General features: G+C 38.0%; 1 protein-coding gene across 8 annotated transcripts in view; it reads left to right on the forward strand.

Moving 5' to 3' along the window:
- ARID1B (AT-rich interaction domain 1B) overlaps window positions 1-27,256 on the forward strand; it is a 435,159-nt gene that overhangs the window by 143,315 nt on the left and 264,588 nt on the right. For all 8 annotated transcript variants that reach the window (XM_070376934.1, XM_070376935.1, XM_070376938.1 and 5 more), the window contains exon 4: window positions 12,237-12,347. In XM_070376934.1, coding sequence (XP_070233035.1) covers window positions 12,237-12,347 — 111 coding nt within the window. The remainder of the gene's footprint in view (window positions 1-12,236; window positions 12,348-27,256) is intronic.

Below are 27,256 nucleotides of genomic sequence, written 5' to 3' on the forward strand. Positions count from 1 at the left end.
TGCTGCAGTCCAGGAGGTTGCAAAGAGTCAGACACGACTGAGCGACTGAACTGAACTGAATGAGACTCATCAGAAAATATTATAAAGCAGTTTGGACAAGCCTGTTCCTTTTAAAAAAGTTTTTAAAATGAAATAATTATTCATTTAAATTAATAGAAAATAAATGATATTCTAAATCTAGCCTTCGGAGTCATCAGTAAATATAGTATATTACAGATAATAAGGTTTTAATATAAGCTTAGAGTCTTATAAGCCTATGAAATCAGTAGCAGTGAAAAACCCTTTCAACTTTGGACCTATGATTTTTTAAATCTAATATAAAAGATTTTTGGAGCAAGGATAAAGGAAGATGCAGGGGAAAATATTGATATGGACTTAGAATTAAAGTCACTTATCATTATTCTAAAACATAACCAGTCATGGTATGTTAAAAAAAACACAAAACCATTCAGTTCCTATTCCTGAAGTATTGTGTGCCTAAACTATACAAGCTGTATCCTGTATACTCTTCCCTGAGCCTCCTCAGCTTCACTCAGTCCAGTCCAGTTTCCAGAGTAGGAAACTGAACTCAGGAGTTTTTTCAGGTTGCACAGCTAGTGAGGAGTCTAGATTGAAATTTGAGCTTGGGTGGGTTTAACTCAAGTGCTCATGGTCTTTGGCGAGATTTGTGGCTGGAAAAGGCATCTTGGAGTCAGTGAAATTGGAAACTGGGCCTTTAAGAGGGTGGGCCAGAGTTAGTGGAGAGCATTATTAGACTTAGGCAAGGAGGACAGCTTGATCAGTAGGTGAGGTCCAGAAAGGGTCACTAAGTCAGAAGTAAGGAGGGTTTTACCTGGGGAAGGTAAAACTGGGGGAAGATGAAACTGGCAAGGTTAACTTGGTTAAGATTATAGAGAGTTTTTTTTTTTTTTTTTTTAAGACAGTTAAGTGTTAGGATTAAATAGTGCAGCAAATATATTACAGATAAAATGGGTTAAGAAACAAGGATATCAGAGAAGGAGAAATATCCAGTGACATCACTTATATTGTGTAGTCTAAAAATAAATGATACAAATGAACTTAACTTAAAATACAGAAACAGACTCTCAGAGAACAAACTGTGGTTGTCCTGGGGAAGGACGGAGGTGTGGAAGGGATGGAAGGGATAGTTAGGGGGTTTGGGATGGACATGTACACAGTGCTATATTTAAAATGGATTACCAGCAAGGACCTACTGTATAGCACGTGGAACTCTGCTCAATATTATATGGCAGCTTGGATGGGAGGGAAGTTTGGAAGAGAATGGATACACATATATGTATGGCTGAGCCCCTTCCTTGTTCACTGAAACTATTACAATATTGTTTAATAATAAAAACTTAAAAAATAAAGAAACTGAAAGATTAAATGCTCAGTGCATAATGGGCTTTTTTGGAGGCTGAGGGCTGAAGGCAAGGGACCAATTCAGAAGTTATAGTCAGAAAGACTGTAAGTTTTTCAGGTGAAATCCAGTATCAGCACCACAGTCTCACCCCAATGCTGGACTCCTGAATTTGTCTTTCGTACCATTATTTCCATTTTTCTTTCAATGGACATTTTCAAACAATGAACAGAAGTAGATGAAAGTATAATGGGCCCCATGAACCCGTCACTCACATTTCAATAATTATATGGCTAGTTTCCGAGAAGGCAGTGGGACCCCACTCCAGTACTCTTGCCTGGAGAATTCCATGGACGGAGGAGCCTGGTAGGCTGCAGTCCATGAGGTTGCTAGGAGTCGGACACGATTGAGCGACTTCACTTTGACTTTTCACTTTCATGCATTGGAGAAGGAAATGGCAACCCACTCCAGTGTTCTTGCCTGGAGAATCCCAGGGACGGGGAGCCTGGTGGGCTGCCGTCTCTGGGATCGCACAGAGTCGGACACGACTGAATCGACTTAGCAGTAGCAGCAGCATGGCTAGTTTTGTTGTATGTAAACTTTTTCTTCCTTTACCCCCAAACCCCTGCCCTCAATATTATTTTGAAGTAAATCCCAGATATTGTATCAGTTAATCTGTCAATATTTCAGCATATAGTTTTATCTAAAAAAAGAGAAACATAATATAGTTATTACATTTAAAAAATATTTTTTCATACCAATTATCCAATACTCAAATTTCCAGTAGTTTCATAAATAGTCAAATCTATGGTTTTTCCAGTAGTCACTTGTGGATGTGAGAGTCGGACCATAAGGAAAGCTGAGCGCCAAAGAATTGATGCTTTTGAACTGTGGTGCTGGAGAAGACTCTTGAGAGTCCCTTGGACTGCAAGGAGGTCAAACCAGTCCATCCTAAAGGAAATCAGTCCTGAATGTTCATTGGAAGGACTGATGCTGTAGCTGAAGCTCCAATACTTTGGCAACCGGATTCGAAGAACTGACTTGTTGAAAAAGACCCTGATGCTGGGAAAGATTGAAGGCAGGAGGAGAAGGGGACGACAGAGGATGAGATGGCTGGATGGCATCACTGACTCAATGGACATGAGTTTGAGCAAGCTCTGGGAGTTAGTGATGGACAGGGAGGCCTGGTGTGCTGCAGTCCATGAGGTCGCAAAGAGTCAAACACGACTGAGCAACTGAACTGAACATAAATAGATTAAGTGTTTTTGTTTTATTTACATTATGGGTAGTTTGAATCAAGATTGAAATAAAATCTTTATTTTAATACCTTTTCATATCTGTTGTTTTCCTCTCAATCTCTCCTTTTCTCTTTCCCTCTCTCCTTTCCTTTTTACTGTTATAATTTATTCGTTGAAGAAACTAGGTCTTTTTTCTAGTAGAAGTTCCTACAGTTTGAGATTTGCTGATTGATTAGCTATGGTTTAATATATCTTTTGGTCCTTTTTAATTTCCTTAAATCGATAGAAATACAGGGCTTTATCAAGCACCTGTGTGCACACTCAGACACTCAGTGTGCCCAACCGTTTGTGACCCCATGGACTGTAAGCCTACCAGGCTCCTCTGTCCATGGAATTTTCAAAGCAAGAATACTGGAGCTGGTTGCTGTTTCCTTCTCTAGGGGATCTTCCCAACCCAGGGATCGAACCCATGTCTTTTGTGCCTCCTGCATTGGCAAGCAGTTTCTTTACCACTGTGCCACCTGGAAACCCCTTAGTGAGTTCATTATCAAGTTTTTTTAATTTCCTGCAAAAATATTTCATTGCAGTTTTGTTCATTAGGAGGTAAAGGATGTCTTGATTTTTTCCCATTTTTGGTGGCACCACTGATACTCATGATAGTCTTTTCCCTCCGTGCCTCTTAATTTCCAGTATTTTTACTACATTTTTTTGTAGTCATCTTTTTGCCTTAAGACTGCCAGTAACAAATAGCAAAATGTGTTTTATATAGCACATGCTACCAGGCAGTGTAGCTGTTAACATGATAGATATTCTTGGATATGAGCCCAAGTTTTGTTCAGTTTTATGTTTGTCCTCATACATTCATTTTTGTATTGCTGTGTCTGATTCTAAATGTAAGCTCTTAGAAGGCATTCAGTCAGTAATTCCCCAGGCTTTTGAGTGCCTGTCAGTGGTCAGTGCTGGGAACCCAAGAGAAAGTAAGAGTCCAGGTCAGGAGATATACAGATAACTCATTTAAAATGCTGTATTTTAAGAGTACATAAGAAGTTGTTGTGAGGTAGTTGTTTGGGGGAATGGAAGAATTAAGTTCTGGCAGGATCTTGAAGACAACGATGCTTTGCAGACACAGCTGGAAGAGCGTCCACCGGGACCAAGAGTGTTGCATGTGTAGACAGGTGGCCTCATGGGAGCCTCTGAGCAAGCCAGTGGGTGAAGCTGAGGACTTGCTGTGGGCCCCAAGGAAGGCGGAGATGACACTGTGGGGGCAGCTGGAGGCTGACGGGCTTTTCTCTACCAGACTAAGGACTGTAGGCCTCATTCTTTAGGCATCATAGAGGAGGCCTCTCCACACATCAGCACACCGTGGTCGTTTGCATTTTTGCAAGCTGGCTCTCCTGGTGTAGTGAATGTCGCGCAAAGGGGCTGGCAGCTGGAGGGAGGATGAAGGGGATGGAGCTGACAGTGACTTTAGGGTTGCTCATGTGGCACAGGTGCTTCAGTCATGAAGGCGGTAAGGAATGTGGGATGGCTCTGAGAAGTCCCATGTGGATGGGAACACCCTTGACCAGGTGATAACCTGAAGGAAGGGTGTCAAGAGTTGAGGAGGACAGTTAGGAGAGTGATGATGTCCCTTGATGTGAGCACAAGAGACTCCTTCAAAATACAGTAAAAATACAGGGGACTTGAAGTAGAGATTCAAGAATCATCACCATCCAAGGGTCAACATGGAGTCTTTGGGTGAAAGAGAGGAACCAGCAGAAGACCATTAAACATAACCTGAGGAGGCAAATGGGTCTTTTACCTTGCTTTCCATCAGCCTGTGGACCTTAAACAACTACTTGATGATAATGAGTCATACATTGAGTGGCTTTGTATTCAGATTTGTGGGGAGTTTGAAATGTTAACATTTCTTTTCATAATATTATAATTTAATATTTTGGAAGTGTTCCACATATAAAATGCTTAAGATTAATACTTTTTGAAAAGGTAATGTAGGAGAATAAGTGGAAGCCTAGGATAATATCTTTAAAAAGTTAAGATTACATCCAATCCTTAGGATAGTACTTGAAGCTTCCAGTTGTTTGTAGAGTGCAATTAGGGGAGAAAGGAAGATTAGTCCATCATATTGAGATACTAGCAGTGTGCTCAGACACTAGCTGTGCAAATTGCTTAAGGTTTTGTTTCCTCGTGGTGAAAAACAATATGATTGTTAATAGGGCCTCTCTCCTGGGTTATTGTAAAGGTGGACTGGGCACAGTACCTATCATAGAGCCCTGCCTGAAATGTCATCTGTCCTAGTTATTAATCTTTCCGTTAGGGTGTTCCTGAGGAGGCAAGGGGGTGGTTGATTGCACCATTCTTGAAGTGGATACTTTATAGGTTTACATTGCTTTCTTTTTGGAAAGGATATTTTAAATTTATCTACCTGCAAGGGAGAAAGGGAAAGATATATTCAACTGAATGCAAAATTCCAGAGAATAGCAAGGAGATATAAGAAGGCCTTCTTAAGTGAACAATGCAGAGAAATAGAGGAAAAGATAGAATTGGAAAGACTAGAGATATCTGCAACAAAATTGAAGATACCAAGGGAACATTTTGTACAAAGATGGGCATGATAAAGGACAGAAACTGTAAGGACCTAACAGAAGCAAAAGAAATTAAGAAGAGATGGCAAGAATACACAGAAGGACTATATTAAAGACCCAGATTACCATCATGGTGTGGTCACTTATCTGGAGCCAGACATCCTGGAGGGTGAAGTCAAGTGGGCCTTTGGAAGCAACACTACAAACAAAGCTAGTAGAGGTGATGGAGTTCCAGCTGAGTTATTTAAAATCCTAATAGATGATGCTGTGAAAGTGCTTCACTCAATATGTCAGCAAATTTGGAAAACTCATCAGTGGCCATAGGACTAGAAAAGGTCAATTCTCATTCCAGTCCCAAAGAAGGGCAGTGCCAAAGAATGTTCTAACTAGCGTGTGACTGTGTTCATTTCACATGCTAGCATGGTAATGCTAAAAATCTTCAAACTAAGCTTCAGCAGGACATGAACCAAGAACTTGCAGATGTTCAAGCTGAATTTAGAAAAGGCAGAGGAACCAGAGATCAAATTGCCAACATTTGTTGGATCATAGAGAAAGCAAGAGAATTCAAGAAAAATATCTACTTATACTTCATTGACTACTCTAAAGCCTTTGACTATGTTTATCACAACAAACTGTAGAAAATTCTTAAAGAGCTGGGAATACCAGATCACCTTACCTGTCTCCTGAGAAACCTGTATGCAGGTCAAGAAGCAGTTGTTAGAACTGGCCATCGAACAATGGATGGTTCAAAACTGGGAAAGGAGTACTACAAGGCTGTGTATTGTCATCCTGCTTATTTAACTTCCGTGCAGAGTGTATCATGGAAATGCTGGGCTGGATCAATCACAAGGTGGGATCAAGATTGCCAGGAGAAATGTCAACAACCTCAGATTTGCAGGTGATACCACTCTGATGGCAGAAGGTGAAGAGAAGCTAAAGGGTCTCTTGATGAGGGAGACAGTGAAGAGTGAAAAAGCTGGCTTAAAACTCAACATTCAGAAAACTTAAGAGATCATGGCATCAAGTCCCATAACTTCCTGGAAAATAGAGGGAGAAAAAGTGGAAGCAGTAATAGGTTTTATCTTCCTCAGCTCTAAAATTACTCTGGACAGTGACTGCGTGCGTGTGTGCCGAGTCACTTCAGTGTTCAGCCACAGTCCGACTCTTTGTGGCCCTCTTAACTGTCACCCACCAAGGTCTTTTGTCTATGGGATTCTCCAGGCAAGAATATTGGAGTGGGTTGCCATGCCCCTCCTCCAGGGAATCTTCTATACCCGGGGATCAAACCCGTGTTTCTTAGGTCTCCTGCATTGGCAGGCAGGTTCCTTAAACACTAGTGCCACCTGGAAAGCCCATGATGACTGCAGCCATGAAATTAAAAGACACTTGCTCCTTGGAAGAAAAACAATGACAAACCTAAACAGCATATTAAAAAGCAGACACATCACCTTGCCAATGATGGTCTGTATAGTCAAAGCTATAGTTTTTGTAGTAGTAGTGTACGGATGTGAGATTTGGACCATAAAGAAGGCTGAGGGCTGAAGAACTGATGTTTCGAACTATGGTGTTGGAGAAAACTCTTGAGAGTCCCTTGCATTGCAAGGAAATCACACCAGTCACTCCTAAAGGAAATCGACCCTGAATATTCATTGGAAGGACTGATGTTGAAACAAGCTCCAGTACTTTTGGCCACCTGATGCAATGAGCTGACTCCCTAGAAAAGACCCTGATGCTGGGAAAGATTCAGGGCAGGAGGAAAAGGGGATGCCAGAGGATGAGATGGTTGGATGGCATCACCAACTCAATGGACATGGTTTGAGCAAGCTTTGGGAGATGGTTAAGGACAGAAAAGCCTGGAGTGCTACAGTTCATTGGTTCACAAAGAATGGAACACAACCGAGCAAATGAATGCCGATGACCAGTCCTCCCACCTCTCTCCTGGTGTGTTTGCTGCTTTCTGTACTGAGATTAGGCATATTGTGATGCACTTTGCTAGCCTCCATAACAATTTTAAATGTGCCAGCCTTTTGACAGATATCCCCCTTGTGGAGACTTACGTTGTTGTTGTTTAGTGGCTAAGTTGTGTCCATCTCTCTTGTGACCCCATAGACTGCAGTCTCCCAGGCTCCTTTGTCCATGGGGTTTTCCAAGCAGGAATACTGGAGTGGCTTGTCATATCCGCCTGCAGGGAATCTTCCTGACTCAGGGATTAAATCAGCGTCTCCTGAATTTTCTGCATTGGCAGGTGGATTCTTTACCACTGAGCCTCCAGGGAAACTGATGGAGATTGATGCCGCAGAAGTATTTCACCTGAAGTTGTATGCACAAGGATGTTTATTATAATGCTGCAATAAGTAGAGAAAGACTGGGGACAGCCTAAATGTCCATCAATAAGGGGACTGGTTAAATAAATCACAGAATTAATACGATACTGTGTAGCAAAAGAAAAAGAATAGATATTTAGGTGCAGATATAGAAGGAGATATATTACATCTCTTGTTACGGGACCACAGCGCAGACTTTACAGAACAAATCCGCTCAGTTGTTTTGAAAGATAAAGGGTTTTAAATTCACTTCATACTTGGTTGTGCCTTGAACAATTTGGAACAATAAATAACAGCCTGTTAACAGGAACTTTTTCAAGGGACTCCTGGAAAGTAGGAGGACAACTTTCTTTTCTTTGTATCTTTGTATCTTTTGAGGTCATACATGCCATGGGATTATTTTTCTGTTTTGAATTTTTTAAAGTGTCCTTGACATTTTATTCCACATTCTCTTCATAGTCTCGTATTGCCATCGGTACTTAATGAATTTCATTATAGAAGGAAACAGAAGTACTCCTGCTCTTGGCCGTTATACCAGAGCTAGGTGACAGTTTTGGTCTCATCCCTCCTCACAATAACACAGTATAACTGCTGTTTCCTTCCTGGTCACGCTTCACACTGTGAGATGTTAGGCACCCGGCAAGGGGAGTAGTCCCTACAAGATGTTTACTAAATGTTTTGTTGTCGTCGTTCAGTCGCTCAGTCATTTCCGACTTTTTGCCGCACCAGGAAGCATGCGCTTCCCTGTCCTTCACCATCTTCCAGAGCTTGCTGAAACTCATGTCCATTGAGTCTGTGATGCCATCCAACCATCTCATCCTCTGTTGTCCCCTTCTCCTCCTGCCTTCAATCTTTCCCAGCATCAGGGTCTTTTCAATCAGTCAGCTCTTCGTATCAGGTGGCCAAAGTACTGGAGCTTCAGCTTCAGCATCAGTCCTTTCAGTGAATATTCAGGACTGATTTCCTTTAGGATTGATTGGTTTGCACTGCTTGCAGTCCAAGGGACCATCCAAGAGTCTTCTTCAACACCACAGTTCAAAAGCATTAGTTCTTGGTGCTCAGCTTTTTTTACTGTCTAACTCTTACATTCATACATGACTACTGGAAAAATCATGGCTTTGACTAGATGGACCTTTGTCAGCAGATTAATGTCTGCTTTTTAATATGCTGTCTAGGTTGGTCATAGCTTTTCTTCCAAGGAACACGCATCTTTCCTGGCTGCAGTCATCATCTGCAGTCATTTTGGAGCATTGTTTCTCCATCTATTTGCCGTGAAGTGATGGGACTGGATGCCAAGATTTTAGTTTTCTGAATGTTGAGTTTTAACCCAACTTTTTCACTCTCTTCTTTCACTTTCATCAAGAGGCTCCCTAGTTCCTCTTCGCTTTCTGCTGTAAGAGTGGTGTCATCTGCATATCTGAGGTTATTGATATTTCTCCTGGCAATCTTGATTCCAGCTTGTTGTTCATCCAGCGCTGCATTTTGCATGATGTATTTTGCATATAAGTTAAATAAACACGGTGACAATAAACAGCCTTGACACACTCCTTTCCCAATTTGGAACCTGTCTGTTGTTCCATGTCTAGTTCTAACGGTTGCTCCTTGACCTACATATAGGTTTCACAGGAGGCAGATTGAGTGCTTTGGTATCCCCATCTCTTTTAAGAATTTTCCACCATTTGTTGTGATACAAGATAATTAATGTTTAGACATGGCAACCCACTCCAGTATTCTTGCCTGGAGAATCCCATGGATGGAGGAGCCTGGTGGACTACAGTCCACGGGTCGCAAAGAGTTGGACACGACTGAGCGCTTTCACTTTCACGTGGTAAAAGTAACACCTAACGTGAAAACTTTTGAAACACATGTGTACATGCCCCTGTCCCAAGCTCCTTTCACACCTTTGCTGGTTTGTGAGTCTCTGTTTTACCTTTGATCTATAACATGAAGAAGGTTAAAGCCAGAATCTGTCAATAGTGAAAAGCTTGTGGGTGAGATGAAGAAAAATAATACTGATAAAGGACTCTGGAAGGGTAGTCCACACTTCCTTGTGTGGCTCCTTTGTGCTCTAGTATTATAGTGTGGTATTCTCTTAAAGAGTCACAGTTGTGTATTGTCACAGTCACAGTCTATGTGTGAACTTATGTGTAAGCTTGTGTGCAGTGGTTTAAATGTGTGAATAACCGAGATTGCAGTGATATGTTAAGCATAAAGGCTGTTCTCTGTTGTTATTAGTTTATAAAATACAGTGCTGGATGTATTTATTTTCTGATAGTGACATTGCCTTCATGTTGTCTGTTAAATTACTTATTCCTACTTACTCTTCCTGAGATGAAAATAAGTACCTACCAGAAAATAAATATAGCTCTGAAGAGGAAAAAGCTCAGGTTTGTTAAGAGATGTAACTTTTTTGTCTTTATTAAAGCTGCCAAATGTAGACTTTATAGTCCCAGTGTAAGTTATATATGGATGATTGTTTTAGGGTAAAATGTGGTACCTTTTCTGGATGTTCTCTCAATTAAATTAATCCTTATGTTCAAACATAAATTGAAGCAGAACATGTTCCATTTTCAGTGATTCTCACTAAATTTTGTTTTTGTTGTATTTCCGTCTATATTTAATAATTGAGAGCCTCTTGTGGTTAGGAATAGTGTTTGAGACTTTTGTGAAATCTAATTATTTTAAACTTTTAAGCCTTAAAAAGTGAAATGTAGAGTCATAGTGAAATTTTCTGATGTCTTTCATAGTCTATTCAGCGTTGCTTATTTTAGAGGGGCTAGTACCCGATTTAAAATGTGTGTTTACTGTAGTTGCAGTAATCTTTTCCAAGTTGTTTAGAAATCAGTTCATTTAGCTGCAAAGAGAAAATAAAAAGAAATTTAAAAGACTTATTAGCACAGGGCATGTGAGCCTGCCCATTTCTCTTTATTAACAGTTTACTAAAATGAGTGTCTAACCACTACCCATAAATCGTGTGCACACGTGTGTGTTTGAGCCACAGGTGGGGATCTGCTCATTTGTTTGCCCATTGTGAGGCTGTCTTGTGCCGCCTTGGGGTTTTTGTAAAGGGTGAAGGTCCCTGAATGGAGGCCTTGTGCCCTGCCTGGTTTTGAAATCTTTGCTCTTAATATAAAGGAACCTGCAGGACATGCAGTTGGAAGTCTGTGTAACAAATCAAAGTCTGGGGTCCAGAAGCAAGTGGAGTGTGTGTGTGTATGAGTGGTAATCATCTTTCAACCTTGGCTTTTGTCCCCCACAGCCCAGTTGTTACCGTCTACCAGCAGCCTGATTGAAGAGCTACTGTTTTAAATATTCTCCGATTGCATGTGCTGGAGACTTCACCTAAATGTTACCAGATAAAAGCCTGGACAACTGGGTGTAATTTCTTCCAAAAGTGTAGGGCATTCTGCACTACTAGATGTCTTGACCTGTTGTGTATATAGGGAAAAGGAGTTGGTTGGGAAATGCTATATTGTTGGCATGCTCTTTACCTCAGAGCCTCTTTAAAGGCAGTCTGAACCAAAACTTTGCTAGGTAAGTCTGGTTTGTACAGCTTGTGTACTTTTAGTACCAGCTGTTGGTCCAAAGTTTCTTGGCTTCAGAAGCTGTGTAAGTTCAAGTGTATACTGTATGAGAAAGGGGTGGGGCAACAGAAGCTTTTTATAGGGTTTCAACTCATTACCATTAATTTCTAAAGTGGTATTTTGAAAATTTAACAGGGGAAGTAAAACTTATATATAAAATGTTTCTTTAATTCTAATATGTATTTAAACTGACAGGGAAAAGAAGAGAATTTTATTTTCAAGTGATATTTTCCGTTCTTTTTTTTTCTTCCCTATCAGAAACTGGTTCTTCAACTTACAGTGCCAATTAAGAAATGCTATAATAAGCATTTTACTTTCTGTCCTGCTATTTGACTTCAGGTGTAAATGGGCCTAGAATGTTTAGTAACTAAGTGTACATAGTTAAACAACTAGAGAGCTGACATCCAGTAAGTTTGGTGTGATATTTGGTTTGTATAATATTATTTCAGCATACTATTAAATCATGCAGAATTCTTTCTGGAAAAGTATTCAAGAGGATGCCAGAAAGGCCATGTTAATAATAAGTTTCTGTACTTCAGTAGATTTTGAGTGTGTTTTCTTCCCCACTACTGTTTCATGCTTTATTATGGTTCTTTGATAACTATGCTATGTGAATGTATGGAATTCTATATATGAGTGTTTATTGGTCTTGTAGAAACCTCAGGATACTGTCAGCTTAACTGTTGTTCTATGGGTTATTGAGAGGACATCTTAAAAGTCAGGTGATAATAAAGTTTTCATTGATTATTTTAACAGTTTCAAGGTAATATTAAAGGCAATTCAACCAAAATAAAAATTAATAATATGAACTTTTGGTTTGCTCTAAGAGTTTAGTTATTGCTAGCTTTCTTTCCCATCTTTTACTGACTATCACCTTCCTGCAAAACTCAAATACAGTCTTTAGTTTGTATGGTCACATAATATATTTAATTGTTAATTATACATGTTTTTGCTCTTGATGATATGCTGCCTTCTTGGGTATTTTATTTTTGCTTCTGAGAAAGTGTTACAGAAGTGATAATTACATGTATATGTCTGCTTAAAGTAACATAAGTTGATACTTTGTGATAAGCCTTTGCTTCATCTTAATTACCAAAGAAGCTTATAATTCATTGAGATATTTCTTTATATTTGTGTTTGTTTAGGATATGTCTCAGGAAGGCTATGGAACTAGGTCTCAACCTCCTCTGGCTTCTGGAAAACCTAACCATGAAGACTTGAACTTAATACAACAAGAAAGACCATCAAGTTTACCAGTAAGACAGTTAATTGATTTGGAAATGCAATGAGTTACGGATTTCTAAAATTAGCATTTGCTTTTGTTTATTGTACTTTGTATTAAGACTTGGGGGACAAGTTTCTAGATTTCAGATGTATTTGTGATTTATTAATTTTTGAGCATTTCCTTCTTAAAGGAGCTGTGTAGTTCTGAAAAAGTCTATTTCATTAGTAGGTCTCTCCATGTCCAATGTTGTAGGTATCTCTGAATCCAGTTGGAAGCCTTTATTTGGCTGATAGGTTTTGTGGCAGAAAGATGTTACTGTTGTACAGTTGTGCTTTGCATAACATGGTGCTTCCTGGTAGTGATTCAGAACAGAGATATCTATATAAGAGTTAAATGGAAAGGAAATTCCCATTTGGCAAATAATATAAATGATGAGATAAAGTGTCTAGTGGTAGTTTGAATTTCTTCAGAGACTTTATGTCATGAGAAATGACTTAATCTTTTTTTACTCAAAAGAAAGTACTTTAATTTAGAATTGCAAAATATAGCTTCTAAGTGTTTCCATTAGCAAATCACTGTATTGGGCCTGTTGACTATGGTAGTAGCTGAGTTACAGGTTACATGTTAATTTCCTTTAATAGTTCATCTGTGCTTAATTTTCCTTTTTCCTCCCATAGGCAACCTCATTTAAATTAAAATGAATTCCTTATAAATTAAAAGAATATATGTGTGCAAACAAATTTTTATATTTATTTTCTTGTTAAAATATGTTGACTTAAAGAACTATTGTTATTGCTTAATCTCTATTAAGAGATAGTGTTCAAACTAGCCATGATTGTAATTTGAATTTCAAATATGTTTACATTAAATAAGATTTATCATATTGTTGCTAAACATTTGAGAACCAGCATTTGTGAAGAATGTTATATGTGACATACCCATTTCTAAGTTACATATGGCCTTAGAGTAGAAGGTAAGTAGAGGCTACATGATATATAATATCTTTGCATCTGATGCACATGTACTTGAAACTATAATTTTTACAGATTTTATTTCTATGGTGGGAGGTGCGTAAAATTTACTGTGGTCATTTTTTTAGTTACACTGAAATATTTATTGTCTAGTTATTTGGTTTTTAAAGGAATGAAAAAGGTAATGGACTCTGTTTTATGCTGTAAACTTTTCTCTTCAGCAGATAATCCACAGTTTGGTGAAGCGTGTGTGTTTGTCTGTGTGCGTGCATGCAAATGCACGTGGATGCTGACGATAAATGCAACATTTGCTGAATATTTGGAAGTTGGCTTGTGGTTTTAGGAAATTTAAATTGACTCATGGAAAGGTGGACAGTGAATTCTGCTTTTTTCCACTCAGATTTTTAGTGTTTTAGATAAGCTCATCCTTATAGGTTTCTCATTGGCTGGTGATGTGTACCGTTTACCGGTTGGAAAGTTTGTTATAAACTGATGCTGGTTTTCTGCATAGGTCTAAGAGTAGTTTGCAGTGTACTGCTTTCTTAATATCCATTTGATCTTTTGGGTCACTTACTAGGCTATGCTTCCTTTCATTGCTCTGCTTTGGAATGAATGGTTGATGTTCAGCTAACTCTATAGCATAATTAGGGGAGGGTTGGGGTGGCAAGAAGTGTGGTAGTCCCAGAAAATTGAAGAGTTCTGCTTTGGGATGCTGCTTTTTAAGTCAATTATTAGAGAAGAGACTCGAAGTATTTTAGGAAATGAACTAGTATATTCTTCAAGAAGTTAAGTCTTCTGGATTATTCTATTTGTATATGTATAATGGCTTACCTTCTTCCTTAATGTTTATCTTGCCTCCTCCCCTAGAGGATTTAAGGTTGCTCATAATGTAAATCTTCTTATGAAGCTGTTGAAAAAAGAAATGCCCTGATTGGTATTTTCTTTTTGTTTTTTTTGGTAACTCACAGATAAATAGGATGCTGATTGACTCAATAACATTTCAGTAATCTTTTTTTAGAGATGAAAGTTTCCAGGTTTTATGGTGACTACATAAAAGCATCAGTTACTGAATAAAGGAAAAATCGTAGAGCAGTTGGTTGTACCCCCTGCCCTCAGTCTGTTAAGGTAAAAATTGGCTTTATTTAAATGAATTTTAGTGCTCTACTTTTCTTTCAACAGGCTTTGTTTGTGTAGAAACGTTTTCTATGTAGGGTTTACAAATATATTTTTCTTTATGTAAATGCTGCATCAATATGTTATATAAAACTAAGGTAATATCAATTTGAGGGAGAGATTTGTTATTCTGTACGGCTCTAATATCATGTATTTTTACTCTTACTAAATATTCCCTAACTTGGGTAAATTGATTGAATAAGTACCATGAAACTATATATATTTGTTATCTTATCTGAATTGGTTATTAAATCTTTTGTGGATTTAGGCTGTGTTTTTTCCTTTTCAAGTGTCAGTGATAAAATTTTGTCTTTTTACTGAAGATTAAAGGCAATCCATCATATTTTTAATCTTTTGTTTTGTAATTTTGAGTCAAATTCAGGCTCTTACCTGTTCATTTAAGAATATGTGGTAAAAATTATTCTAATGTATAATCAAGTCTATAACCATTGTATATGTGACTATAAGAAGGAAGCTTCTGAAGTAATTGTTTCTTAATTTTTTGCTTAAATTGAGTTAGACTGATAAGAGTTTGTAGTGTTTTCCTATAGCTCTGCATGTTTGATATTTTCTTTAGTGTATTTTTGTTATACAGTTAACTCTCCATTATAAGAAATCAAGGTATTTCCTTATGCTTGATCTAGAATTTGATTCTCTCAGCAAGCTGTCCTTTCACCATGGTTTAAATTGGTATCTGTCTATATTTGCATGTCATTAAATTCTTGATGATCTTCAGTAGCTAATGCAGTTTTGTTTTCTGGCTGACAAGGCTCTTTAGATCATCCACGTAAAGCCAGTGACACGTAAATTAATATTTGTTGTCTTGCTGTCTTGGGGCCATCACCAGTAACGTTTACTTTTCACTTAATGCACTCAGACCTAAGCTCGGAACAAATCTTCCGAAATAAGATTTCTATACTAATTTCTTTCTTTCTTAATCATATAACCTTTTTCCTGTTGAAGTTCATTAGCTTACATATCCTTGATGTTACCATTATTAAGAAATCTTAGTATATAACATAATATAAGAATTAGCTTGAAGAATTCTGTCTCCTTGGGATATTACCACTTAAAATTTTAGCACATTCTATAGTTCTTTTCTGCCTCTAATATTGATATGAAATGAAGCCATCATTAAGCAAAATATACAGTGGAATGCTAAAAAAAACTGTTACAGCTTATCAACACTTTTATTTTGTAAACACTGAGTGTATCTTAATTTACACTTTAAGATAACTCCCCAAATGCAATTTTAATACATTTCTGTTGAGTCTTTTTAACTTTTTCATCACTTATGGCATTTGCTAGTAATCCTCTTATTGCTTTCATAGTTGTCTTGCCTGACCCTCTTATCCCTAAGAGACGAGGATCTTTTTTTTATAGTATTTGTTATGTTTTTAGGTCAGTTCAGTCACTCAGTCATGTCTGATTCTTTGTGACCCCGTGGACTGCAGCATGCCAGGGTTCCTTCTCCATCACCAACTCCCAGAGCTTGCTCAAACTCATGTCCATCGAGTTGGTGATACCATCCAACCATCAAATCCTCTGTCATCCCCCTCTCCTCCTGCCTTCAATTTTTCCCAGGTTCAGGGTCTTTTCCAGTGAGTCAGTTCATTGTATCAGGTGGCCAAAGTATTAGGGCTTCAGCTTCAGCATCATTCCTAAAAGAAATCATTCAGGACTGATTTCTTTTAGGATTGACTGGTTGGATCGTATTGCAGTCCAAGGGACTCTACAAGAGTCTTCTCCAACACCACAGTTCAAAAGCATCAATTCTTTGGCGCTCAGCTTCCTTTACAGTCCACCTCTCACATCCACATGTGACTACTGGAAGGACTGATGTTGAAGCTGAAACGCCAATACTTTGGCCCCCTGATGCGAAGAACTGATTCATTTGAAAAGACCCTGATGCTGGGAAAGATCGAAGGCAGGAGGAGAAGAGGATGAGATGGTTGGATGGCATCACCGACTCAATGGACATGCTGCTGTTGCTAAGTTGCTTCAGTTGTATCCAACTCTGTGCGACCCCATAGTCCAACTCTGTGCAACCCCATAGACGGCAGCCCACCAGGCTCCCCACGTCCCTGGGATTCTCCAGGCGAGAACACTGGAGTGGGTTGCCATTTCCTTCTCCAGTGCGTGAAAGTGAAAAATGAAAGTGAAGTCGCTCAGTCATGTATGACTCTCTGCGACCCCCCGGACTATAGCCTACCAGGCTCCTCTGTCCAAGGGATTTTCCAGGCAAGAGTACTGGAGTGGGTTGCCATTTCCTTCTCCACAATGGACATGAGTTTGAGTAAACTCCGGGAGTTGGTGATGGACGGGGAGGCCTGGTATGCTGCAGTCCATGGGGTTGCAAAGAGTCTGACACGGCTGAGCAACTGAACTGAACTGGAAAAACCATGGCTTTGACTAGGTGGGCCTTTGTCAGCAAAGTAATGTCTGCTTTTTAATATGCTGTCTAGGTTGATCAAAGCTTTTCTTCCAAGGAGCAAGCGTCTTTTAGTTTCATGGCTGCAGTTCACCATCTGCAATCATTGTGGAGCCCCAAAAAACAAAGGCTCCAACTGTTGCCACTGTTTCCCCATCTATTTGCTATAAAGTGATGGCACTGGATGCCGTGATCTTAGTTTTCTGAATGTTGAGTTTTAACCCAACTTGTTCACTTTTCTCTTTCACTTTCATCAAGAGGCTATTAGTTCCTCTTCACTTTCTGCCACAAGAGTGGTATCATCTGCCTATCTGAGGTTATTAATATTTCTCCTGGCAATCTTGATTCCAGCTGTGTTTCATCTAGCCCTGCATTTTGCATGATATACTCAGCATATAAGTTAAATAAGCAAGGTGACAGTATACAGCCTTGACACACTCCTTTCCCAGTTTGGAACCAGGCCATTGTTCCATGTCCAGTTCTAACTGTTGCTTCTTGACCTGCGTACAAGTTTCTCAGGAGGCAGATCAAGTGGTCTGCTCATTCTCTTCTCTTGAAGAATTTTCCACAGTTTGTTGTGATCTACACAAAGGCTTCATAGTCAATGAAGCAGAAATGTATGTTTTTCTAGAATTCTCTTGCATTTTCTGTGATCCAGTGGATGTTGGTAACTTGATCTCTGGTTCATCTGCCTTTTCTAAATCCAGCTTGAACATCTGGAATTTGTCAGTTCACGTACTGTTGAAGCCTGGCTTGAAGAATTTTGAGCATTACTTTGCTAGTGTGTGAAATGAGTGCAGTTGTACGGTAGTTTGAACATTCTTTGGTTGCCTTTCTTTGGGATTGGAATGAAAACTGACCTTTTCCAGTCTTGTGGCCACTGCTGAGTTTTCCAAATTTGCTGGCATGTTTGCAGCACTTTCACAGCATCATCTTTTAGGATTTGAAATAGCTGGAATTCCATCACTTCCAATAGCTTTGTTTGTAGTGATGCTTCCTAAGGCCCACTTGAGTTCACACTCCAGGATGTCTGGCTCTAGATGAGTGATCACACCATCGTGGTTATCTGGGTCATGAAGATCTTTTTTGTATAGTTCTGTGTGTTCTTGCCACCTCTTTTGAATATCTTCTGCTCTGTTAGGTTCATACCTAATTATTATGTTTGACTCAGTAAGTGTTTTCTAATAGAATTTATCTAAGAATTGTTAAATACATTCTTCCCCCAGCTTCAGAATTTTCCTTTTAATTGCTTATAGAATCTTTCCCAAGGTATCAAACTGACATCCAAAGAGCATATATTCTCCATATGCTACTTATTCTAAAAGAGTATACGAATGTGATATCTGTATTGGCAGGATGGTTTTATTTTTAAAACTATTTTCTTTTATTGTAGAATGACATTTGAGTTTACGTCGATAACCTTAAGCTCCAAGAAAAAGTGGGCACTTTTGTAGTATTAATCTAAAAACAGTTTGAAAACATTATTTTCTTAGTAATATATATTTTTAATCGTGAAAATAAATAAATTGACAAACAGTAATCATAATTTCAGTAATACAGTACAAAAATATGTTGCTAATGAATTATTTATAAATATATATAAAAATTTTTAAAAACAGGTTTTGAATTTTTATCTTCCATGTTTTAAGCAAATAGTGCTCTCTCCTCTAGGGAGTCTTGAAGAGTTGTGGATACTCCTCAGTTTAGAAATAACTTAATTTGTTTTTTCTTTAGCGTGACCTGCCACCGGTTTGTATTTCTGATAGTAGGTCCATTATTCTGTTTACCTAAGATACAGACTAATGTCAGTCATATTCAAAAGGCCTTTGAAGGCCCATCAGGACATTAAAAACCTCGTTCTGACCTTTTCTTCCTTAAATAGGAAACATTTAAAGAGGTTGACATGAAGAGGGTTTGAGCTTTCCAAGTTTAGTAAAAACTCTAAATGTCCTGTGGAAAACAGGGCTTATGACACTTCTATTGAGTTTGCAATTAGAAGGAAGTATTGAGGATTACATAAAACATTTTTTTCCACTTTGTGAAAGGAAGGAGGTAGTAAATGCTGGTTGTTCTTTGAAATAGTGTTAAACAGGATGTTGGAAGCCTGAAAGAGAATGGTTGGAAAGCTGTTATTACCAGGAATATTCTTTGGGGTTAGGCATTAGCAACAGAGCATGTAATCATTTGCCTTTACCGAAAAAGAGTACTCTATGTATGTGTTTATTTTATTAGTCTTTAATGACATATGTGGGGTTAGGGGTGGATTATCATGCACTTTGGAAGCATGTAAGAAAAGTTATATGCTAATAAGAACATTTTAAGTGTGTGGATTTGATAATATAGTTCCTGTGAATGATTGGAAACTATTGGAAAAAGCTTTAGTAAATGGAGCATTTTTTAAAAACTGGGTTTTGCATTTTATCAAGTTCTCAACCCATCTAAGAACACAGATTATTAAGATGATCTTAACCTGTTAGTTGGCAGGTTTTTGTAAAACTTAAAATCTGTCAAGTAAGAATTAGATGTATGGCTGCTGAATGAACTTTTAAAAAAAATTTTTTTTTATTTGTATCTTGAGCTTGATTTAAAGGTTATCATTAAAAGGTTAAGAGCATAACTGTCATTTGTTGATTGTTCTCAAATCATCCTGAACATTTAAAAAATTCCAAGTTAATAAAAGAGAAGTTTAATCTGTTGTTCCCTTAGCCCATTGTTCAGCATTGATTATCCCCATGTGCAGCTGAAGACATCATGTGTTGGTTATCACTGTTTCCTAGGTGTCATTAGACTGTGTTGAGTCTTGGTGTCATGGAAGAGTTGTAGAAAGTGGGCACCTGGTGAAGGGAGCAGGAGGTTCTCTTAGGATGTGTCTTGTCCACACGAGTGTCCGTAGACACGGTTAACCATTTGGCACAGTTTTGAAACTGAAGGTACAGACACATTTTAATACCTTGGAGAAGTGTTAAGTGGAGCACAGCACACTCTGTTTCTTAACTAGGATTTACCATATTTACAAATGTAATTTTAGCCTCTGATCTATGCTATATGGAGATGTCAATATTTTTCAGATTAAATTTGAGAGAAATATGAAAAGACCTTGCTTTGAAGTCCTAATTTAGAAAAAATGATAGTGACTTTGACAGATGTTTATTTTCTAACATGGATTATTTCTTTAAGATGTGATAATTTGTAAGTTTATCCCCCAGAGTATTTTTGTGATACTTTGAAAATAGAGGAAACAGTTGAACTTCAGCAAGGTAAGAAGTCATAGGAAGTGAAAAGGTATGTTTCTCCCTCTTTCAAAACAATCTTCCACTTAAATGTTTGTTCTGTAAATGAATGTTCAATAAAACCTCACCAGTTTGGATTTCTTCCAGGTTACAGCAGGCTAAATATATGGAAAGTCTAAATAAATAAGTATTTTAAAAGAACTATAGTTTGTTTTTAAATAACTCAAATGGTTGTGTGCAAAGTGTTTCTAAATTGAGATCTTTTAGTCCTTTTGAAATACATGGGTAATTCTAAATTCCTTATAGCTGAGATATTTGCTTAGTGGCAAAATGTTATTTAAAAAAAATCATCTAATTTTTAAAAGCATGTTTTAACTAAGCATATCCCCCTGCAGACCTTTTCACATAATATTCTGAGGCTTTCCATTTAAAAATTTGGGGGAAATGAATTTTAACCCATTTTATGGAACTGTCAATTCAAAAAAAAAAAAAAATGGATTCCCATAAAAAATACACAGTAGCTAAAATTGGAGATGAAGAGAGGCTGAAACATAACTGATTTTCAGGATATTGGTTTTGATAATAGAAGGATAACTATGATCTATAGTTGATAAATGAGGCTCATTAAGTAAGGGATGATAAATGCAGATATTCCTGGCTAATAGAAAAGTCGGCATACATATTTTGCTGTAACAGAGGGGAGACTGGGAGGTTCTGACCAGCTTTTGGCTCTTCAGGGGCCCTGTGTGAGACCGTGGAGCCTTCTCTGTGGCCTCACAGGCTGGAATGCATGTAACTCTCAAGTCTGTCAGCAAACAGCCACAGAATCATACCTGGACGTAAGCCTGTCTTACCAGAGCTACGGTCTCTGAACAGAAGGGGGCAGGCAGCAGTGTTGGACTTTTGTACAAACCACAAAAAGCATTGTGTGTGAGGGATCCTCATATGTGGGCATGGGACCTCAAAATACGATTTAATCCATTTTTGTTGAATCTTTTGAACTTTTTTAGCCCTTATGGCATTTACTAGTCATCCTCTTATTATTTTATAATTGTCTTGCCTCTCCCTCTCACCCCAACAGACTAGAATCTTTTCATAGTATTTATTATGTTTTCAGTAAGTATTTCATAATAGAATTTATATAAGAAGTTTTAAATAAGTAGATCGTTGTCAGTGTAGCTCCTTTGAGTTTTAATTTTGATTTTTTTATGTGAGAACAAAAAAATGAGTGATGTTCAGAAGTACCCTTTCTTATTTTAACCTACCGTTTCTGTCTCTATAAATGGTAGTTCTTGGCATGTTGAGCTAGAAAGCCTCCCCTTTTTCTTCCTAGTGCTTCTCCTGTTCTACCCCACTAGAGGGGTAGCAGGCTTCCTCCAGATTATACAGGCTTTAGCCATTGTTAAGACTTTGAATGCATTGAACTTTATATTAGCCAAGTTAGCTGGGAAGTAAATTTTAATTTGCAGAGATCTACTTTGTAACTGGAGGCACAGGTCTGTTTTATGTAACAAGAGATATATAACCAGCAGGAACTCATAGTAGCATTTGTGAACTGGTTAATTGCTCTTATTTTTCTTTTGAAGTGGAGGTAACTATTTTTAATAATAACTGTCGGTTTAGGAAAGGAAATAAATATATAGAGAGAAGGTTCTTACCTGAGAGCAAAAATTTCTATTCTTCCTTCATAATGTAAGATTTTAGAGTTGTCTCTCTCTCATCTTTTTTCTCTGCCTTCGCAAAATTGTTGTAAAATAACTGAATGGTCTTGTTTTCCTTTGTTTGGGTCAAGAAATTTTAGCTGAAAATTGTTACTGTGTGAAAGAAGATTATTGACTCAACAAGCCTTCAATTTTCCGTGAATAACACCCCCACCCCCTAGCTTCAAGAACATGCCGTGCATGCATTCTATTTTAAAATATAGACTGTAATTTAAAACAGGCAGTTTGATGCCCCACTGAACTTTGTTTAAGCCTTGAATAAAAGAGGGGAGAAAAAAGCTTTAAGCCACAAAAAAGTGATTAAGCTTTCACAACCACTTTTCTTCATAATACATTTTATGGAAAAAAAAAAAAGCTTCCAGGTACTGATGTTTTCTCTTTCCTTATGACCTGCGTTTTATCCAGTGTTAGACTGTGGTGTTTGCATTTTTTTCTCTTTATTTCATTATCGGCCTGTCATTCACTGTTTAAAGTATTCAGAGTAGTGTTCATTTGCACTGGAATGTGTGTGCTGTGTGTATCTGTGCATGTTGTCCACATACAGTGTGTATGAGAAGACTGATTCTAAAACTGAACACATAGTCTTTAGTATTCACTTATTGATAGCTAATTTTCTAGAGTTCTCTTGTTTTAAGTAGTACCTGATTATTAGACCAAAAGTGAAAGTGTTAGTCGCTCAGTCGTGTCTGACTTTTTGCGGCCCTGTGGACTGTGTCCATGTAATTCTCCAGGCAAGAATATTGGAGTGGGTTGCCATTCCCTTCTCCAGATTAGTAGACTAGACTGATATAAATGTTTAACTGTAATTATTTTTTTACTATCAGATCATTATAAAAATGATTCACTTAGAAAGAAGCAGTTTATATTACTTGCCTCCCTTCTCACAGAAATGAAAGTGAACAGCTTATAATGACTTGTATGGAAGGAATGATGACTTCGTTTTAATAAAATAGTATATTTTGAACTGAAAACCTGTTGTAATGATAATGGCTGAATGGGAAACAGAACTGAGTCTCAGCCAAGGTTCTGATCTTGAGTAGTTTGTGTCACTGCTCAGGATGTGTGTGTCTGAAAAGTGAATGTTAGAGCATGTTCCAACTTCTAGATTTTACATTAAAGGCTTTCTTTGTTAGTATATAAGAAAAGCACTGATAAAAACGAACTCTCTGCTTTCAGGAAGAAATTAAATGAGAGAAGGGCAGCCGTCTAATAATAATCGTCAGTAATGGTCTGTGTATGCCCTTGGTGGTTTCTCTCCCATTCTTAGGAGCCATTTGCTTTTGAACATATTTAGGGATTTGAAAGTGAAAATCACTTAGTCATGTCCGACTCTCTGTAACCCCATGGACTGTATACTCCATGGAATTGTCCAGGCTAGAATACTGGAGTGGGTAGCCGTTCTCTTCTCCAGGGGATCTTTCAAACCCGGGTCTCCCACATTGCAGGCAGATTCTTTACCAACTGAGCCACCAGGGAAGCCCAAGTATACTTGAGTGGGTAGCCTATCCCTTCTCTAACGTATTTTCCTGACCCAGGAATTGAACCAGAGTCTCCCGCATTGCAGGCGGATTCTTTACCAGCTGAGCTACTAGGGAAACCCTTAGGGATTTAGGGATTTGGGGTTGCCTGATTGAGAGCCTAGCCTTACTCTTTAGGTCATTGGGGAGCCATGGGCCTTTTTGTGGACTCTGTCTCTAACTTCTCAGGAATTGCAGAGGTACCCCTCTCTCCCCATATGGTCAGTCTGAGAGTCTGAGGTATTTGAGTCAGGGACATATAGGGAGGAGAAAAGTTCACAGAGAAATTGAGAAGTACATATTCCAGATTCTTTATGAACTCCTGCTAAAGCAGGGGTTTGGGGGTAGTGGGGGGTGGGTAAAAATGACAAAGCTGCTGCAGAACAATGAAATCTTGTCACTGTGTAATGCAGAGTCTAATGCCTTTTTCTCCTGGACCAGTGGGAACTCAGTAGAGACAGTTTTCTGAACTAAGATGATAAGGCATGAATGGATTTTAATTTCATGCTGGTGAAAGAAAGGCCCTGCTAGTCTATATCTGAGGACTCTATTTACTTCTGACACTCCAGGTTTACATTTATATATCATAAAGTAGTTTAATAATAAAACTCTGCTTTCTCAACTGAGATTTACCACCAGTGGAAATATAGTGACCCAGGAATATAAAAGCCACCATTTCTTTTTAATGAACCCAAACCAGTTTTAATGCCCCCCTGCATTTCTACATTATGTTTCTATGTGTTTTCTAAGGCTTTGGAGCTTGCTGGCTTGATCTGGGTAGAATGCTATGCTATTAATACAAGTCTTAACTTTACCTGTTACTTTACTTCTCTTTCTATCAAAGAACATAATGGTGTACCTTGAGGTGGTTAGCACAGACGCCACCTGATCCACAGGTAAATGCCTTCTCTCAAAGTAGGCTAGAGTTACTGAACCTGGAGACCACCGAGTGACAGGCCTGTACAGCAGTATCTTCCTGCTCCCATCTGAAACCTGCCCTGATACTGATACTCTTCTCCTTTTACAAAATTTTCTAATATAAGTAGGGATTTTCACTGGTCTCTATTTTTTCCATGGATTTGGGTGGTTGAGTGCAGTGAACCACTTAATAACCTTCTGCCACTACAAATATGTGGTTGGTCTTTTGTAAGTATCTGTATCTAGAGAAAATTTGGCTTCAAAATAATAATACATGAATTATATATAATGATTTATTATCATTTTAAAATATCTTGTTTTATATAAGTAAAATTTTCAATTAATTGACCCTGGAAACTGCTAGTAACAGAAAAGTAAATATGCCCAGAGTAGATTTTTAGTGAATATCCTAGGTAAAGTACATAAACTTTAAAGACAGGACTTCCTGACATCTGTTTTGCCTCCTCGAAGCCACATCCCACCCCATTCTTCTATTTTTGAATGTCTGCGACTTTCAGGTTACCAAGACAAGTGAATTATACCAGGCTTTTTAGTTATGAAAAGCCTTCATTTTCAAAGTGCACTTATTACTGCCGGAGACAGACAACTTTAGAGCTCTTGTATTATCTCAATATTGAGGTGAGTCAAATTATTATATTACCAAAGGTAAAGTAGATGACCAGTGCAAGTTTGATACATGAAGCAGGGCACTCAAAGCTGGTGCTCTGGGACAACCCAGAGGGATGGGGTGAGGAGGGGGCGTTCAGGATGGGGAGACACATGTACACTAGTGGCTGATTCATGTCGATGTATGGCAAAACCCACCACAATATTGTAAAGTAATTAGCCTCCAATTAAAATAAATAAATTTTTAAAAGTGATAGCAGTGAGAATGCAAACGGAGACTGTTGTGGAAATAAAAGGAGGGGTGAATGGTGGATGCTTTTAAGGTTTTTGAGCTTAGTGACCAGGAGGTATGATAGTGTTGGTGACAAACACAGAATGGTGGTGGGGAGTTGGTTTGGGGAGAAATGAATACCTAGAGATTTTTGAGATTAAAAAGCGTAATAACTGAATAACTGTGCTGGAATTCTAAAGCTCCTATAAGAAAGTAAGTCAGCTTTGCTCTCACAGCCTTATTTTTTGTATAGTTCTTTATATGAGTTAAAAATGGTTGCATAGGCTTTAACTTTACATTTCATTTAAATTCTTGGAGATGATTTGAAGACTGTCATATCAGAGTTTGTATAAATAACTCAGCAGATCATTCCAGAGAGTTTCTAACTCTAAGTGGAATAAGACAAAAGAGTACAATCTCAAGAAATAGATGAAACTTTAGTATTTTTTTTTTCTTCAGTTGACATTCATGTCTTGTCTCATTTTCTTTGCTTTTAGGATAGTGTAGTAAGTTATACCCTAATATGTTACTTTCCTTAGATAGGTCCAGGTTGTTTTATATTGCTGTGTTTGGTTTACTTTTGAGTGATTTAGACTTTTTTTCTTGCTGTACCAATTCATTTTGGAGGAACATTCATTAGTTACCTCATTATAATTTCTTCTTTCCATAACTTGTTTTGAGTATGTGTGTTTGTGAGCCTAGTATACAAATTTATGTCTTGTGGCGGCGGGTGGGGGGCAGTGTGTGTTTTCTTCTTTAATGGTGACAGTGCGAGGGGGCAGGGAACCTAGTTTTAACATGCTGTTTTTGAAAGATGTTCTCTTTTACTTTAGAAATCGTTGACCCTTTGAGCACCGAGAGTTTCTGTGATACACTGGAATCCCAGCTGAGGAAGTGAGATCTCAGGGATATGACCTTGAACTCTAAGGGATACTCTCTTGTTTTTTGTCAAGCTTCCCTCTCCCCTACATTTTCTTTACTTTTAAAAGTGCTGTAATTTTCACTTCCTACATACAGAGCAAAGGTTTAATATAAATGAGTTCTTAAAATGTGTGTATTTTTACATATTTAATTTGATTCAGGTTTTTAAAATTCTGTTTCCCAAATGTGAAAATGGCAGGAAACTTACCTCGCAGTTTGACAGCAGCAGAGCTATTTTGAGTCTGTAGCTTATTCCATTACAGCAGCTGCCTATATGCCCACTCCTCATGTCCTTATGAACTTTGATTGTTAAACCTAAAAGTCCTTCTTTTTTAAAAAAATAAACGGTTTTATCAATTTGATTAAATTATGAGCATCCTTGAATGAATATGAATCGCTTCAAATTTCCCCAAGTTTTTACTTTTCATGGTTACTGCATTTATGCTTCTCTTGAACTATCATGCCTAAATGTTGACACCCTCAATTAAGGCACAAGATGTCACTTTACACGGAAAAACTCAACTACATTTAACAATCATTTATTGATAGCCTCCTTTGTTTAAAATTTTATATTAGATGTAATAAAATAAAAATTTTAATTATTTTACCAACTTATTAGAGTTTGTTCTTTCCTGTAAAAATTTAGGGGCTTCCCAGGTGGCAGAATGGTAAAGAATCTGCCTGCCATGCAGGAGACGCAGGTTTGATCCCTGGGTCAGGAAGATCCCCTGGAGAAGGAATTGGCAACCAATTCTAGTCTAGTATTCTTGCCTGGAGAATCCCATGGACAGAGGAGCCTGGCAGGCTATAAGTCTATGGGGTCTCAAAGAGTTGGACATGACTTAGCGAATAAGCATGCCATGCACACATGTGAAATAACAAGATATCCTTTTAAGTCAAATATATAACATACTATGTCTGTCTGCGTCTCTGTCTATCTAGTGACATGCCTAATTGATGTAGAAAATAATTCCTTTTGAATTCTTCTTTTTTAATCTCAACTGATTTCAGTGAGGTTAAATAAATATGTTGTGAATCAGGTTATATTTTGCACAGGAGAAACACCTGGTTTTTCAGTATTGCTCTTTCAGAGAGTTGTATTTATTGATGTTTAAAGTATGCATCCTAAATAAGGCACTTTTGCAAATGGTTAATTCATG

Source organism: Bos mutus, chromosome 9 (genome assembly GCF_027580195.1).
Source record: "Bos mutus isolate GX-2022 chromosome 9, NWIPB_WYAK_1.1, whole genome shotgun sequence".
Classification (NCBI taxonomy): domain Eukaryota; kingdom Metazoa; phylum Chordata; class Mammalia; order Artiodactyla; family Bovidae; genus Bos; species Bos mutus.